Raw genomic sequence first — 18,101 nt, 5'->3', positions numbered from 1 at the left:
GGGCATCTATGTCGAGTACAGCTATTACCGCGCCTTTCAATAACATGCGGACTCCAAAATTCAAAGCTCAACAACAGACATTGAAATGCGTTTTTCGCCTTTTTTTCGCAGTACCGTCAATCAAATGTTCGGCGGCTCCTCCCAGCTTCCGACTACTACCGGGCGCGTGGTAATCAAATCGTTGAGCAGAATCACAGGGTAATCAGGAACACAATCCAGAAAACGAAACTGTGCTCGGCATTAGCTAGTCGGACCGCCGAACAAGCAAAAAATGCATTTGTTGGTTGAACTTTGAATTTCAGAGTCTGTGTGTTATTGAAAGGTACAGTAAACAGCAAAAATACTGCCTTGCAGTTGTCGTAATACGAGCATGCCTTATATACGAACTCAACTGATAAAAAAAAATATACAAGAATATAATGTCGGATTGCGCCGTCAGAAGAGCAGAACTCAGATACAAATGGCGGAAGTGATACATATATTTATGTAGGGTTTAATGTCTTAAATGAATGTTTAATTTCGCTTGTTAACATTAGCCACTTACATCGACCGCTTTTAATTTCTCTGTAAAACATTGTGATTGATAGCAAAACAACGCAAGTTTAAAATTAATGGCTTTGTTTTTTTGCCTGTAGTCTCCAAGAAACTTGCTTCCTCGGCAGCTGCCGACAGCTTAATCTACTCATTATCATCCACTAACTCAACAGCAGGTAGATACTGCAAGGTTTGACAAAATTTTGTCGGGGTCAGAAAGCAGCTGAAAAATTAAAGTAGCCAGTAAATTTTATCAACTCATTTGACATTTTAAAAAAGTCTCGCCGCCGAAAGATCAACAAATGTATATTAATGGAATATCATTTTTTTTCCGGAAGAGGTAGAACAACAGCTGAATCAAAATGAGAATCCAAGTTCTTTTATCGAGAATATTAGTTTGCTGTTCTAAGGCATATGATCATCAAGGAAATTGCTTAATAGTATATTTCTGATCTATTTGAATAAAAAACATGCATTTAAGATAAAGAAAGAAAACACATCATCATGAAACCTGGGATTTTTACGACAGACAGTTGAACACGTTTTAATACGCCAGCTGCAAATGTCATCTCGCTTTTGATTCTGTTTACCGTCGGCTCGAATCAAGAGAAAAATGGAATTATTAAAAACAGGGGTTAAATAATGCAAGCGGCAAACGTTAGAAGTGGACAATAATCCGCGAGGAACATTTGTGGGGTAGAGAAAGAGAGAAAGACTGTACGAAAAGGACGTGCTCTTTAGAGAAGAACATCTAGAAAGGGAAACTGAGTGTTGGTCTGATATTTTGACTTCTGTAAAATACGTGAACCTATTTTAGGGCCAAACTTTGAAGTCATTTTACCTCTAAGTCACTAAGTCCACAGTGATACCGGCCGGTCAACAGTTATGTCTTACATAACAGTGATGATGAAAATTTTAATTTAATTTTTCGACAAGGCGTTCGAAATTATTTGCAGCCAATGTGAGATATGAAATGGAACTTTCCTTATTAAAGACCAATAGACTTCTCAAGGAGAGGAAGGGGAAGTGATAAGGAAGAGGTTGGTTTTCAGTTTGACGGGAGGCACGTTTGCTAGGATAGATATATATATATATATCTTTTTTGGCTGTGAATTATCCAAAGTAGCACAAAATTCGAAAAAGTTATTAGTATTATCCCCAAGATCGGCTGACAACCATCTTCCGTGAACAAACACAAAGGATCTTTCCTTTGTGCAAAGGAGCCAATCACGTTCATTTAAAATCCATAAACCTGTGTCTATATTGTTCAAGCGAGATTACAGCGCGAACGAAATGGCGGCTGGATGACTGTGGATGCTCAGGTGTTTTTCCAAGTAAATGCGGTTGCACTGACTAATAGAACGACGATTTTTGTCGCAAAACCACACATAAATGCCAGAGAAAGAAGCCTTGCTGCCGCTAGAGTTATGGCGGGTGATTTTGACTCATCTTTCGGTTCGAGATTTGTGTCGTTGTTCTCAAGTTTGTCTGGAATGGCGAGAGTTGGTTAAAAGTCTGGATTCTACCCGTTGGAAAGAACTTTTCCTGTCATCGAAGCGATGGAAACACCCAAATTGGCCAAATTATTCACAAAAGGAACCTTCTTCTTGGAAGGACACGTACAAAGTCCATCATATGGCTTCAAAACAATGGGTGAATCGCAGTGTCGAGGTTAGATGTGCGCCATGCCTGTATTTGTTCAGAAGAAGGCTCGAGAGAAGGCGAGTTGTTCGTGTTGGACCGGGAAGGGAATTTCTGACTATTAAAAGCGCAATAGCTTCGGCGGCACCGTTCGACTGTATTCTGCTTCATCCCGGGGTGTACGATGAACAACATGTTTTGAGTGTGAAATTTCCGATTGAACTCCGCGGTGAAGGACAACTGGGAGATGTCCTTTTACAGATTCCAATCGAACAACAGGCATCAACCACGCAAATTCAAAACATTATTCTACAACCAGGTGTGCAAAGATCGCAGAATTCCCTCCCTGTTATCTTAAAGGTGAGAGAAATGTATTTTTTTCATAAATTCATTAACTTTGTCCACTACTGACAAATCTGCATCGCAAACCAGCCTAATAACCACAACACTATATAATCCTCGTTTTCATAATTTCAAGTCTGTTACTGCGTTTTTCAGTTGTCGCAAGGCGTATATTAAACCTTCTGTGACCTGTGCAATACATGTGTGAGATATATACTGCTTTCTTAAACGTTACAGCTTCCATGATATGTGTATGTAACATTCACATTTGATAAATAGCCTTTCAAGGCTTCAGTGCTTTGGTGCTGTGAACTCCAGGTATTTGTGGTTTTATGTTCTACGACTCTTTTGCTTTCATGGATTTTAGCCAGAACTGTTATTATTTTTTCTTCTTAGGACTCTTAGGTACCTGCACGTTCATTAGCTTTACAATTTTACAGTTGTACTCCAAATTTATACTAGTTTTCAGGTCTTTTTAAGGTGTTAAAATAGAACCTTAATGAAGAAGCTTATTCTAAGCTTTTTGAATTTACATATTTTATTTAGTAGAGTTTTAGAGCTGTTAGGTCAGCTTTTGTAATATGATGTTAAGAACACAAATATGAGAAGCGCTATGCCATAGCAAATAACATTTGAAAATTCCATTCAGCTGCAATATCCATGCAAGAGTACATTTTTATTTTTCTCCCAAAACTTGGGGCATTGAACAAAATTTTTCAATGGCCATGTGAAATCTATGAATAGCGAACTCTATTTGACTTGAGTTCTCATATCATTACGTTTGGAGACAACGCATTCAGTTAGCTCTTAGTACAGCATAAATGGAACAAAAATGATTCCGAGTTAAACAGTCACTTTTTGTGCTTCTTTGCAATAGAATACAGTATGATATGTCAAAGTCTTCCTAGTAGTATCAGTTTTTAAACTACTAATTATTTTATGGAAATTTTTCCTTTTCTTTAAACTATTTTTATTTAACTTTTTACATTACGGAAAGGAAGTGTTTGAATTAACTCCGGTAGTAGACTGCTCTTGAATTAGAACTTTAGGACAACGTCAAAATGTTTTCTTTCGTTGACATCGCAATATAGATGGTGTCTTAAGAGATGTCAATCAAGACAATTAATTTGACAAATTAATTGCACATATGCAAATGTAAAAAGAAACTTGAGTATTTATATTATATTAAGGCTCTTTTATTTGTTCTTTCATGTGTTAAACTAAATTATGGCTTTTTCTGGAAGATATCAGCTCTTAGCTACTCTGTAAATTCCAGATAAAATAAATTAATGTACCCTCTTAGATGAAATTTTTGTGACAAGTTTATTTCGCGATTTGGAGGTGTGCATATTTCACGATGCTTAAATTCTGTGATTTTGCACAAAATTTTGTATTTTTAGTCTGTGCGTTTTTGAGTAATGGACAATTTATTTCTTTGGCAATGTTACTTAAACACGTCCTTGAAATTTAAACCGACTTTATCTAAGGTACAATAATGTCAAAATTAACAAACACGCAACGGCGGGACTATATTGCAACAGTAACCTAATATGACTCACTTATTTTTTATGTCTTGTCATGTTCGGGAAAACTATTGTTTGCGTCACTTTAATTTCATGTTTTTTTTAAAATCGCAAAATTCACAAAATTAACGTGTCGTGAAGATGTCATGTTATAAGGTATGTATGTATGCTTGTAACAATTTAGTAAAAAGTTGACTATTTGTAACTTTATCACATTATCGTGGTAGTTTATTTTTTAGCCATAGAGAGAACATTCCTTTTATTAATATTGATAGTTCCAAGCAACTTTTCAGTACTTAGTGTATATATTTCAGGCCAGGTTTCAAACTTTTGCCTTGTTTTGGCTTATGTGCAGGCTCCAAGTAAAACATTGTACATTTGTGTACCTAATGCTCAGGAAAATGCTGCTCCTGGGTAAGAAATCACTTTTTCAACAAAGTTGAGGCCAATTCAGGGTCGTGGCAGCTAAAAACCCGAGTGAACAGGAAAAACCAGCATTTTTTGAGTAAATTTAACCCTTAAAGGGTTTATGTAACTAGAGATCAATATACATGTGTAAGCAAGTATCAAGAATTAAGTAATCATAGCAATATTTTCTTATACTAGTAATTATGTAACTTTTTTTGTCATTCAATCAATTGTCATGTAGGTTGGAACAGGGCATGTTCAACTGGATAACTGTATCCTTGAGCAAGGCCAGATTCAAGTCTCATCTCCAGGCAGTATTGTCATTCGTTACTGTACTTTCAACAATGCTTTTGTCACGCTACGCTCAGTTGGTTATAGCAGAATTGAAAATTGCCAGTTTAGCACAGATGAATCATCTGCTGTTATTATAGAAGGACTTCCACCCATCTCACGGCCCAGGCCGATTTCCAGACCTGTTGAAGACTGGATGACGTCAAATGGGATTGACTCCCTAGGTCTGGAAGACCTCTATGATCTCTCTGTTGTTGAACCTGATGTTCCAGGGGCGAGGAATACCAGTAAACCAATGACTGACAGAGGGACACCACCTCTAGGTAGTAAGTGCCCTGCTGTGCCAATCAAGCTTACAGATGGCCAAACAAAAGGAAGCAATGGCAGCCAAGTGACTGTTTTAACAAACGATCTTTGTCAACCTAAAAGCCCGCAAGGTGTTGGCTGTGAATCTCATCCAAGGAGATATCATCTTGATACACAATGCCGAGATGTTGTCAGATCCATACATGGTTGTGTTATAAGAAATAACTGCTTTTGTGTAGGTAAGGGAGCCGTGCTGGTCAGACGCAGAGGACATGCCTGGATTGAAGGAAATGAAATTGGCCGTTTGTCTCATGGTGTGAGATGTCTTACAGGTGCCAAGGTCGTAATCCTTAACAACAGGATTCATGATTGCGGAACATCAGGGATATTTTTCAGGGAGAGGTCCACTGGTTTGGTTGCTGGAAATCACATTTATGGCAATAAAGAGGCAGGAGCAGACATCCGTAGTGGATCAGACCCAATCGTACAGCACAATCACATTCACAGTGGCAAGCGCTCTGGAGTTGTCATCTTGGACCGTGGTAAAGGAGTTATTAGAGACAACGACATTTATGATAATAAAGAAGCTGGGGTCTACATTCTGTATCGTGGAAATCCCATTGTCAGGTATTTTTCTAATGCAGTGGTTCTCATTAGGTTAATATGTGTATAACTGGATCATTGTTCCATTAATGTTCATTAATTAAAGGCCCATTAATTACCTAGAGCAGGTGACAACATTATATGTAGAATGGTTCTTTATTTTTGTATTCGTCAGTAAAAGTGAACCAGTACATTTACATAGCAAAATGTGGAAGAAGGCAAGGGACATGGCATAACCCTCAAGTTCCATATTATATCAGAATTCTTATATGGCACCAAGGCTTTCTGCCAAAATTTGGGTCTTTTATGTACATGTATCAAAGTTAATTTTTGAGACTAAGGAATCTTGAAATATTTGTAGTTTTTGGCAGAAATTTTTGTGTAAGAATCTTGTTACCCGTATATCAAATGTGGTCTATTGAATTAAGATTGTGTTCTTTTCAGACACAACAGAATCTGGGCAGGCCGTGCAGCGGGTGTGGCTGTGACTGAAGAAGGAAAGGGTCACATTCTCTATAATGATATCTGTGGTATGGAGTGGGGAGGTGTGGACATTCGTAATGGAGGCAACCCAGTCGTAACAAATAACTGGATCAGGGAGGGCCATGCAGATGGCATTGTTATTGGAGAGGGTGGGAAGGGAGTTATCATGGACAATGACATTCGAGGTAATTCACTGATCAACCTTCTAACGGTACAGTCGAACCTCTAGTTGCGACCAGGCTTGATATTTTGGGTGGTCACTTATGGGAGGTTCAACGGTATACAAGTATCTTCTGTGTACCACAGCAAGGTGCCAATACAGTTGCACTAGATTCTTCCATTTTTTCATTCCTTTGATTTCAAGTTGCTCTAAAACTCAACATTTTAATCTAGCATCTGACTTTTTGGAATTATTAGTTTGTGATAAGTAATGATTATTTTAGAATTTATTGTAAAAATGTAGTGCAATTGTGAACATGCTTGAATGTAATATTTGCAATATAAATTTTTGTATAATTTTATTTTATATTTTTTTTTGTAGTATATTAATATTGATATGTTGCACAGGTAACAGTGGCTGTGGGGTCTGGATCCTAACGGTCTCTAAACCCCTCATCTATGGCAATCGCATTGCAGACTGTGGCGACAGTGGTGTTGCACTTGTTAGCAACAGTGATCTTCACCATGACAACCAGCAACTGAGTTCACAGTTTGTACAGTCAGAGCAAGAGGTGAGCTGTGATTGTCTATCTGGCCATCAATTAGTTTTGACAGTCTTGTCTCTTCATCAGCTGTTCAATATGGTCAGTCACTTTCTGTTCAACAATGAGTCAAGACTGTCAGTCGATCTATATGTCCCTTAGTCAAGTTAGTCTGTACAGGGTATGTCCACAAGCTGGTGGCAGTCAGTCAGTTAGCCAGCCAGCCAGTCATTAGCTACTCAGTAGGGCTCAACGTTGTGACCATTGGGGTCACCAATGCGACCAAATTTTTTCCACTGGTGACAAACTTTTCATGCTTTTTACTGAAATACTTTTACCGGCAACTATGTCTGAAAACTTAGGGGTCAGCTGGCCCCAAGGTTTTTCTCAAAAGTCGAGTTCTGGTGAGTCAGGAAGCTATGTAATCAGTCATTCAGGGTCAATCATTCGTTCATTCTCATTTGTAGTAATAACTATACAAAGTCATGTTATCCTAAGATTAACTCAAAGCCTTACATTTTAGGAACAGCAAATGCAGCCATTATTCTTTGATGAAGACCTGTCTTCTACGTCAAATTTTGAGGACCACGAACACTCTATTGACATAAATGGTTAGTAAGCTGGAAAAATGAAACAGATTCCAGTTAGTGTGACCTTTTTGTAAGGCAAAATAACTAACAAAACATGTTTGCACTACCTGACAGCTTGTGAAACTGCCAATTTGTTTGTATTACATGGACTAATCAAGTTGAGCAATAAAGAGTCTGTAATTGCATGGCAACAATTTCCATTTCCTGTTGTAAAACACAAGGCAACTTAATCTGTAGAAGGTCAAGCCTAAGTTCAACCCTCCACACTTCTTAATCCCAGCAATAAGAGAAAACCCGGCAGTCTTAAACAGTTGCTAGGCGACATTGCATCCCCCCAGAGAAGAGAAGTTCGTTTTCTGTTGATGTGTACCTTGTAGAAGATGTGTGAAATTATTGTTTGATTTACTTTGTTTCAACAGGTCCTCGACCAGACAAGAATTATGCTTGTGTGGATAACAATACAATTTTCGACAATGCAGGCCATGGAATCCATTTTTCAGGCAGTGAAGGCCTGCTCATCCGGGGTAATAATGTTCATAATAACGAGGGCTGTGGTATCAGTGTAGCAAAACCAGCAGAGATTACCATCCAAGACAACAGCGTTTGTAGAAACAACAGCTCGGGAGTTTCTATTGAAATAGGCTGTAGTGCTAATGTCAGTGGCAATGGTATCTATGGAAACCGAAAGCATGGAATTCTTGTGTGTGGGAAAGGCCTGATAAAAGAAAATGATGTGTTCTGTAATGCGTTAAGTGGAGTTGAACTGCGTGGGCCAGGTGATCCTTACATCACCAGAAACCGCATCCAATCCACAGACCATTATGGTGTAAATATTCTAGAAAATGCTCGTGGATATGTGGACAGTAATGATATCTATCAGTGCAGCACAGCAGGTCTGAATCAACACCCTGACAGTACAGTGTTGGTGATAAACAATCGTATCATTCCAGTCAATACCAAAAGTGACCGTCAAGTTTGCATTGTTAACCAAGATACCAATGAATGTAGTCATGACCCCAGTGGACTAGATTTAGACTCACCTCCACGCCCCTTGCTTCCTAATAAGGAGAACAAATTTCCCAGGCCAGCCATGTCACGGTTATCAATGTCAACCTCAGGGAATAGTCACATTGTGGCAGGGATGGCGACATGTCACGGACGCAGTCGATTTTGTGTCATTTCGTGATGAATCTATATAATATAGCAGTAGTAGATTAGTTAGAATCCAATCGTGTGAATTGTAGAGCTTAGAACAAACCAGTAGATGACAAAAATACATCAGCAAACATGAAGTGACTCTTCTTATTGAACTGGCGTTCCCATTTTCTCATAGCAATTTGTTAAATAATCAGAAGGTAGGAGCTAAATTACTGATATAAAAATGTAAATAACGTATTCAGTTGAACGATCAATTGAAATATCAGATGTAAAATTATAAGAATAAAGTATATACCATTTCTTGTTCATGTAATCTTGCCAGCATATTATTTTTTTTAACCTACTTTTTAACTTTTGTTTGCCATGAGGGAAACAATTTAAAAAATTTAGAAAAAAACGTGGCAGAAAGGGTCAGTTTGAGATTCTGGTCTTTCCACCAAAATATCGAAAAGCATGCTTAGAGCCCCAGGGGGGGATTCTCATATATAAAGAAAGGGGGTGCTCGTCACTACCCCCGTTTTTTTTGTGTGAGAGTTCCTCCCCTACAGGACTTAGAGATTCAGTGGCGATATTAATCGGAATCGTTCAGCGGTCATAACTATTTCTACTGAATGAAAATGAAATTGTGTTTCTATAATTTAGTCGCTATTAAATGAACGATTAACACCTGAACCTGTCATCTTGACTTCTCTCTGTGGGTGGGATGGGGATGAATTTTATTCTCTGGGCAGTGATGGGATGAAATTGTTTTAACTTGTCTAGAGAGATGAAGAATTATGAGCTCATGTATGATGCGCGCATTCTTGAGTTTATTAAAAAGAGCACCCCCGTCCTTTTTACATGAGAGTTCCCCCCCCCCCCGCCCGGGGGGTTTGGAGCCCTTGCCAACGAATATCGTTCTCAGTTATTCCCCAAAGGACAGGATTTGACGAAAACTAATCCTCGGCATTTTGTGCAAACCGCCGTAATCTTCAACACCTGACAAACTTAAATGGGGGACAGGAGGAAAGGCTGAATAAACAGTTTGAAAATATATTATCGATTACTGAATGTGAATGTCAGTGGTTGTTGCGCGCTCCATTGCGAGCCTTTAGCGAGAGAAGAATGAGGATAAAGCCTTCACTTCCGGCAGAACCTGGAGGTCTGGGGATACAAAAAACACCGGAAGTTATTGTTTCTTGTAAGCGAGGCTAAAATCGACACGGTGAGAAAATTTTCTTTGAAATTTACTTGGTTAAAATGAAGTGAAGTAATTTCTTTATCCTGGGGAGCACATTTTTCGTCATTTAACGGTTGCTCCCTCCTATTGTAACCTCACCTGAATCTCCTTGGATTTAGGATGCCATCTCTTGAAAAATATGTGCAAAAGATTCACAAGAAGCTGAACAATGAAAGACTCGAGGAAGCAAAGGTGAGAAGTGGTGGTTTTTGTGGAGATTATCGATCCTAGCTTCCTCTATTTGCACATAGGTTTATTTATTACTCTTTTTATGAAATTGTAGATTAAGAAGTATCTTCAGGAGCTTGACAGAATTCAAATCACGCTGGACGTCTTGAAGGTCAGGAGCCAAGTCTTTCATAACCTATTAAACATGACCTTGTTGTGAGCTTATTGTTTAACTTTGATAATGGTTGTGTTTTTCGCAAGAGTTTAAAATAAATTTGCATCAACAAGAAAGTATAATCACTATGTTAGCTGTTGTGCAGCAGGAATGAATTGTTAATGTTCTTGTGAAATTCGACTCGTTAGCTTTGCCTGGGCCAACAACACCGATCTGCCGGTCCAATATGCGTTATAGCCTCGCCGTCATCAAGCGCCAAGACACGTTGTTAGTTACTATCATGGCTGGGTGTATTTTGTACTAATTTTAATGTTATGGTCACATACATATTGTACAGAGTATGTAGAATTATTTTCTAGTAAATAGCGGCTTCTGCCAGTAATTTCCTACAAAGTAAGAAGTTCTCATATTTTTATTTATAGTCTTTCATTTGTTTCCATTCAACATAAATTCCCACGTGACAATAATACTACTAAATTGAATTAAAGAAAAAAATTATAATTCAGTTATAAATAAGTTACATCATTATTTACCTTTTTTTCTTTTGAAATAACTATCCAGATTGACTGCTTTAATACTAAAGATGCATTATCCGGCAGGACCAACTTGAGCCATATTATGCATCCAGGCAACCTATCCTTTGTAGTGCGTCATTCTTGATGCATAATGAGCCTTGTTCCTGTCTTTATACTGGAGACGCATAACCAGACAAACTACAAATGTTTGCGCAAGTTCGTCCAGATGGATAATGCATCTTTTGTATAAAAACAATGAGGATGCATTATCCTTCTGGACAGATGATGCATCCTCTAGTGTAAAAACGGCCAGTGATGCAGTCAAATTAATTTTATATACTTTTAGCAGGTGTGAAAATAATATAGTTTAAACCAGTTTATGGTCTGATAAAATAATTCATTCATTAAATGGCAACTGGTAATCTTGAGGTAAATCCGAGCATTTTGATAGGTTCTTTCCAGGTCGGGATTTTGCCATACGGACTGTTTCCATGACAATCTGTATGCCATGGTCATAAGCCAGGCACTTTTTTTTTTTCGAATGTCATATAATAAACTACATTATACTAACCTAGCTTGTTCAAGCCGTACAGAGGAACACTGGCCCTGGGTCATTTTTGTAGGGACCATTCAGTACTGCTATGACCTCGGGCCAATATTCCCCAGTACGACCCTCACACTCAGTTGGTAGGAGGCTAATCTTTTATTTTGTCTTTTTGAATAAAGGCAACTGGGATTGGAAGGGCTGTGAATCGATACCGTAAACATGGCAATGATGTTGGGGATATTGCTTCTTACTTAGTCACAAAATGGAAAGAACTCTTGAAACAAGAACCAGGTGCAAGTCAAACTTCATCTTCTGAGGCTTGTGATAAAGAACTGTCTGGTAGTCATGTGGTAAGAGAATCAAAGGTTGATCAAATAAATAACAAACATGACAAGTCCAAGCACAAAACTGGTGAAATCAAACCCAAGGTATGTATTCTACCCCATTACAATTAATTGGTGTGTAAAATTTGCTGATAAGAGAACTTTTAATTTTTGAGTAATGGATTAATGTTACGTTACCTATGTAGCCTGTTCTTGGGTAAGACACTTCACTCTCACAGTACCTAACTCCACCCAGGTGTATAAATAGGTACCAGCAAATTTAATGCTGGGGGGTAACCCTGCGATGGACTAGCATCCCATATGTGGGGGACTGGAAATACTCCCAGTTGCTTTATATTACAGTAACCGGAGATAAGTGGGTCACTTGGCTTGTTTAATTTGCAGACTTTACCTACCATTACCTATCTATACCTGCATTAATAATTGAGACAATTATTTTTTAAACTAAAACATTAATCTGAGCATTATTCTGGCCAAGCAGAGTACAATATACCTGCAGGCCTGCATTTCTGCATTAGTACCCTCTGTAAAATAGGACTCAAACCACATGATCACCAGATGCAATTTATTCACCATATAACTCTGACCTTTCAGAGCCGACCCACACTGCAGCTCTGTGATGTTTCATTTGGCTGTGAACCTGTGAACATCAACAAACAGAAGAAGAGACCCACAGCGTCTGCAGGTGCTGCAACAAAAATGACATCAAATGAGAGTTCAAGACTAGAGCTAGATCTGCCTCCCCTGCCATCATCACTATCAGTTACAAACTTACTGCTGCCAGAAATTCAACCCACTTATAAACCTGTGAGGTTACCTGCTGAGTTCTGTGATGGTTCACCTAAAAAGAAAAAAGGTAGGATTGAAGTTCTTTCAAGAATATTTTAAAAAGTTTCAAGAGGTCTACAATATTTTAAAAATTTTCAAAAGGTCTACAGACTCCTCTCCATACAGCAAATTAACTTGTCTCCCTCCTGCCTCTTCCAGGCATGGTTTGGGTGTGTGTGTGTGTGTGTGTAGGGGGGGGGGGGGGAGGGAGGGAGCACAAGAAATGACATACAGAAAATAGGGGAGAAGCACTGTGCTGGAAGGTGTTCGCGCCCTACACCAACCCCCCTCTTCATTATTCACTTTGCCATTTGCCCTGACTAACCGAACACCTGAAAGATGCTTTTAATTAGTCTGACCCCTTCAATAAATCTTAATTAGCAATTTAAATAGGCATTCCATTCTATGCATAACAGCAATGTTTTAATTTTTTCCATTCAAGGTGTAGTTGCTGGTGAGGTTGATGAGCACGCTCTCATGTCCAGAAAATCTCGCACTCAGGTGTTTTCAGGACGAAGATTACAAGCTGGAAGTTAGTATTTACATGTCTGTACTGTTCATTTATCACTGGAGAAAAAAATTTTTAATAAATTTGTTGGAAAATTATTTTATTAATAGACATACTTTCTTCAATGATAACATATTTATTCTGCTGATAGCAGATATCCAATAAATGGATCCTTCTAGTGCAAAGACCATCATTTTAGTTTTACAACAGTAGCATTATATGCTCCAATACCATGAATCACATGTGATGATCACTATGTCAATAATTCTTGACTATTGTTTTCTATGAGGGGATAGTTTACAAGGCCAAATTTAATACTGACATTTCTAATTAACTTTCATTTAATTTCTTTCAATATTCTGCCTAGATTTAAAATTAGGCTGGATCCCAGGATTTAGTCTTCTAAATCTTGTTCCTTGTAATCTTAGGAAAATGAGAAACATTGCCATTTTGCCAACAAACTTCAGCCACTGCATGCTAATGGCCTTTTTCTGTGCTGGCTAATAGTGTTAATAGCTCAGCCATCAGCCAATCAGATTGCAGTATTTGCCTTAGTATTCTAGTAGTTCTAACTCTAACTAAATTATTGTTTTATTTTTTTCATAGCCATTACATCTCTATATGAATTATCAATGAAGATCTTAATTGAGAACATTGATGGTATGTTAATTGCTAATACTACATTACGGTGTACTTAAAAAATAATATAGACTAGTCTTATGCACATATGGGTTTAATAAATCTTGCTTTCCAGTGCTCAGCCCCTTAATTTATGGGCACAATATGTTGGTTTCATAGTCCCTTTTGCTGGAAATTTGAGCTTCACTTCCTTAGCATCAAGCTATGAATAGTTGTCTTTCTCTAACACTGAAAAGTTTTTGAAGAGATTTTTCAATGATCAGCTGTAATCAACTTGAATTGATGTTACATGTCATTTTGTTACAGCTCTTGGTGACACTGGTGGAGTACCCTGTGACATTCTTCAACCAGTTCTTGAGAAGTACGTTTTTCTGCATAACTGACTTGAAAAATTGTATGACTTCTATCCCAGCTATTTGAGATCTTTACCTCTGAACACCAATATCAATTGAAAGAGCTAACAATCTTCAAGAAAAGGATGCCTTAACATGATGGTGTGTAATGGAGGATTTATTTAAGAAAGGGTAAAACTGCCTGACAGTGTAAAGGCTTCTAAAAACTCATAATGATAATCCTACCTCTGTAATGGCTGTTAATATTCAGGACACACAAAAATTAATAACCTGAAGGACAAGTGATGTGATATGATGTGGCAAGTTGTGACTTACTCATAAATGAATTCGAACTTGGTGTAAAGGGTCCAACTAACAGCTTAACGTTTTTTATCAGGTGTAATCCACAACAACTCTTGCATTTGGAAGAATGTAACCCTGTAAGTTGAACAATTTTTTTAAAAATTGTGTCAGGTCTTATAAGGCCCTTACTTGTGGGAGGTTTCCGCTTCCTTTTATTTGTGTGAAATGTATCCTGTTAGTTCTGAGAGATTTCCCTTTTCTTGACGTGTGACCTAACCTGCTAAAAGGAGCTAAATTACTTTTGAGGGGTATTCAAAAATGTTATACATCATGTCACCTTGTAGGATGTATCCCCTTGCTTATGGGAGGTTTTCTCTTGCTGTAAGGTATAGCACTTCTGAATTGGTGGTCTATTAATAGCATCTTTACCTGTGAGTAGTATAGGACCCTGACTTGGGAAAGCCAATCAAGGACCCTCACTCGAGGGAGGTACTTGTGGGAAGCATTCCTCTACTTGTGGTAGGTATCCTTTTTCCAGGGTGGGGGAGGGGGGTACTTGCAGGAGGTATCCTCCTACAGTGTACTTGTAGGAGGTGTCCCCTTAGTTGCATGAGAATGTGGCCCCTTACTTAGCTTGGGGGTGTCCTCTTACTTGCAGGAGTAATTATTCCCTTACTTCCAGGAGTTATATCCCCGTACATGTGGTAAACATATTGTTAGTAATGTTGTTAAAAACATAATTGTAGTATTTCATTGATGACACTGATCCACTTTGGGAGAGGCACTGTTGTAGAGACTTCAAAGGAACAAAACCTAATGCAAGCCAGAGCTGGAGGGAACTTTACATGGTGAGAGTTTGAAATAGATTATAGCATGGCAGCTGTAACGTCACATGCATTACTTTAATTTAACATGACATAAAAATGTTTTTACTTTAATTATGCTATGTAAATCTTGTTTTACAGCAAAATGAGATCGAAAGAGAAGATAGGTTGAAGAAAATAAATCAAAAAATTGCTGCTAGTCAGGCAGCTAAGAAACCTGGTAAGTAGATGTTAGATTACTGTTGTAAAGATTACTAAAAGAAGAACAATATCTGCACTGCACGACAAAAGTGCGGAAGGGAATCCCATATTAGAAGGACAGGGGTGCTTATTAATGGAAATTTTTAAGAGAACTCCAAAGGTACGAAGACCCTGTTTTGTGGGTGTGGCTTGAATTTTTTAACCCCTAAGAGGTACCAATTCCAAGGCAACACGTAACCTGACACTGACCCTTTTTGGTTTGTTTAGCCTTAGTAACGATTTTGTATGGCATTCACCAACCTAGATAAGTGTAAACCTCTTTCAGGAAAGAAACTCACTACATCTCATGAATATGACAAAGCTGTACTGAAGTAACAGATATTTACCTATAATGTATATGAGTAGCCCTAAGTTGAAGCATCCATCTGGTCCGGGTTGTCAACACTTATATTTGCTGCACAGCAATTTATCTACAGAATAATGTTAATCATCCACTTCTTTGAGCGCATAACCAGACATACTCTGTTGGTAATAATGTTACTTTTCTTTTCCTCAAAGAACGACAGGCCCAAATTGCTTTTGTTCATACAGAGGCCAAGCCTCCCCGTGATGTTCGTAAAAAGCAGGCTAAATTTGGGACTGGATCAGGGGTTTATCCTTCCATACCTGTGATAGCTCCTTCGAGAAGTACTCCACTGGCACACCAAAGAAATCTTGGTTCTTCTAATTCACCAGCAAAGAAACATGCAGGTTTGCATTTACAATAGTCTGAAGAAGAAAAGATTGTATCACAGAATTCTTGAGAATTTCAACCTGGAAACTGAGAGGCTGCTAATTTCCTCCTCTTGCAACTTAACCCATTGACTTCTGTGCCCTCATAACGGGCTGTGATGAGTCTTGGCCTTTGTTCCACTTCTGACATCATCACCTTTGACCAAAATTGGCATCATCTATACTCATCTTCTGCAGGAGGAAAAGATCTTTCCAATGATACCCAGATCAGAGTGATCGGCTCAATGGAGCCTGAAATATGCACAAAAATGCTCAGAAATTTGAGTGAAAAACTTAGAGCAAAATTTCCTGCAACTACACATGGCTGCTCCATGGCAAAAATTGCCTGTCTTGATGATGCTTTCTCAGAATTTTTTGAACTGGAAGCAAGCCCAGTAGAAGGTCAATCCCTGCAGCAAAAGGATAAGAGAAAGGGAAAAAGGAAAAGCAAAAAAAATTAAATTAAAAAAAAAACGAAAAGCCTAAAGACGAAAATTTTTATTTCTGCGCGTGCCTGAGCAAAAATGTCGTAAAAACGCAATGCTAGTGGAAAGGAAAGCATGCTTTCATGTTGCAAATGCATTTTTGGGTGGATTGGAGCTAATTTGGCCCATATCCAGCCTGAAAATCTCCAAAATGTCCAAAAGATGCATTTTTGGCCAAAAGTGGAGTCAGTGGTTTGAAACAACGAACACCCTCTGCCAGATCAGGGACTGTTGAGACCATTTTGAAGTGGAAAAACTAAAAACCCTGGCCAAGAAAAATTTGAATTAGCCAAGGGGTCTCTGTTCCACCATTTATCATGCATCTCTGTTACCCTTTTGAATAACCAAAAAAGGCCTGCAAGGGCTAAGCTCTACCTCCGCCTCTGCAATGCACCAATGTTATTAATAACATTCCTGATCATGGGTTATCAAATCCCAGCCAAATTTGATGGCTTGCCAAAGAAGGAAGAGCCATAACTGTTTAAAAACCATTTTAATTTATAATAAGCTAAAGGAAATGTCTATAGGGTCCACGAGAAACAAATCTTACTAATTATATAATCAAATGTAGAAATGTGTAATATGTAACTCAAAATCTGAAAGAAATCACTCTCGACTGGCTTGCAGCATCACAATATTACCAGCATGTTAACAATCTGTCTTCAGTGAACAAATAAGTGAGGATGTTGTCACCTGATGTAAGGTAATTGCAATAATTTTAAATTAATTTTCAGTGCCAGCACCAATGATGAAAAAGACAATGAAACTGTTCAAAAACCAGAGGTTGGTAAATGTGTTCAGTTTATTATAAATGAAGTTCAGTGAAGATTATAAACTTTATTGGCTTCTCTGGGCTTCCTTGCCTTATAAATTGATATTTTGTAAATATATTATTTTATAAATGGACAAAGTAAAACAAACAAACAAACAAACAAACAAACAAACAGTGATTCTACATGTCTGGAAAAGACTGATGATTTAGAAGTGATTCTAACTGGAGTTTTATTGTCTACTAGGAGCAGAGCCACGACAAGTATCAAGAGGAAATAAGATTTCTCATGGAGATGATTTTGTTTAAGTTGGTAGAGAGGCAATTCTAAAGCCTTTGAGTATGTCAGACATGTTGGAATAGTTTTTTTTTCTAGCTGTTGAGCTTTTAGAGTAGGAATAATTGTATTGAAATGTAGCTGTAGTTTAAGTAGGTTTCCATTTGTGATTAAAATTTCTCTAGAGGTAAGGTGGTGCTTCTTAAACTAATTAATAATTCATCAAGTTTAAACAAAGGAAATCGTGAACGTGACAGGGTTTGGATATCTGATCTTAATTAGCAGAGACAGCATTTTGACCTTAAATTTCATCAAAAATACTTTATTACCTGTCATATTTGCAGCTCTCTTCTCGGTGTTTGGAGATGTGGTCAAACACGGTCTTTCATGTTTGATACTTTACTTAACTGTAGGTGTTATATAATTGATCATCTTCCCGAGGTAAGGCCTCTCTAGTCAATAGTGTTTGTCTTTTATCAAGATCTTTTATCTTGATTGTCAATGTGGCTTGCTTTGTAAGAGACTTGGTAAGGCTGATGAAACATACAGAGTGATCTTACTAGCCTGTCTAAAGCTGTTGTGTGAATAGAAATAATTTCTGAGCCTGTCAGACACA

At 38.0% G+C, this 18,101-nt stretch overlaps 2 protein-coding genes across 2 annotated transcripts; both read left to right on the top strand.

Annotated features, from left to right (window-relative positions):
• The first annotated feature begins 1,807 nt into the window (after positions 1 to 1,807).
• Positions 1,808 to 8,886, top strand: LOC145495983 (uncharacterized). The gene is made up of 6 exons (XM_081475585.1): positions 1,808 to 2,535; positions 4,690 to 5,672; positions 6,093 to 6,316; positions 6,699 to 6,862; positions 7,356 to 7,443; positions 7,842 to 8,886. The coding sequence occupies exons 1-6, from the start codon at positions 1,927 to 1,929 to the stop codon at positions 8,606 to 8,608; spliced, it is 2,835 nt and encodes a 944-aa protein (XP_081331711.1). The 5' UTR covers positions 1,808 to 1,926; the 3' UTR covers positions 8,609 to 8,886.
• Positions 8,887 to 9,327: 441 nt separating this feature from the next.
• On the top strand, positions 9,328 to 17,678 carry LOC145496020 (elongin-A-like). The gene is made up of 13 exons (XM_081475631.1): positions 9,328 to 9,991; positions 10,083 to 10,139; positions 11,384 to 11,632; positions 12,143 to 12,404; positions 12,819 to 12,908; positions 13,491 to 13,544; positions 13,830 to 13,884; positions 14,253 to 14,295; positions 14,905 to 15,006; positions 15,124 to 15,202; positions 15,742 to 15,933; positions 17,174 to 17,222; positions 17,456 to 17,678. Exons 1-13 carry the CDS (start codon positions 9,920 to 9,922, stop codon positions 17,487 to 17,489), a joined length of 1,338 nt encoding a protein of 445 aa, XP_081331757.1. The 5' UTR covers positions 9,328 to 9,919; the 3' UTR covers positions 17,490 to 17,678.
• The last annotated feature ends 423 nt before the right edge of the window (positions 17,679 to 18,101 follow it).

Source organism: Orbicella franksi, chromosome 8 (assembly GCF_964199315.1).
Source record: "Orbicella franksi chromosome 8, jaOrbFran1.1, whole genome shotgun sequence".
Classification (NCBI taxonomy): domain Eukaryota; kingdom Metazoa; phylum Cnidaria; class Anthozoa; order Scleractinia; family Merulinidae; genus Orbicella; species Orbicella franksi.
Note: the sequence above shows the minus strand (reverse complement) of the source record. Positions and strands in the feature narration are given on the sequence as shown.

Bases quoted from the DNA above. Each gene is read 5' to 3' on its own strand.
- LOC145495983 (XM_081475585.1), top strand. From the start codon at position 1,927: ATGCCAGAGAAAGAAGCCTTGCTGCCGCTAGAGTTATGGCGGGTGATT. The intron at 5,673-6,092 runs GTATTTTTCTAA...TGTTCTTTTCAG, and splicing joins CGTGGAAATCCCATTGTCAG to ACACAACAGAATCTGGGCAG. The intron at 6,317-6,698 runs GTAATTCACTGA...TATGTTGCACAG, and splicing joins CATGGACAATGACATTCGAG to GTAACAGTGGCTGTGGGGTC.
- LOC145496020 (XM_081475631.1), top strand. From the start codon at position 9,920: ATGCCATCTCTTGAAAAATATGTGCAAAAGATTCACAAGAAGCTGAAC. The intron at 9,992-10,082 runs GTGAGAAGTGGT...ATGAAATTGTAG, and splicing joins AAAGACTCGAGGAAGCAAAG to ATTAAGAAGTATCTTCAGGA. The intron at 11,633-12,142 runs GTATGTATTCTA...CTGACCTTTCAG, and splicing joins CTGGTGAAATCAAACCCAAG to AGCCGACCCACACTGCAGCT.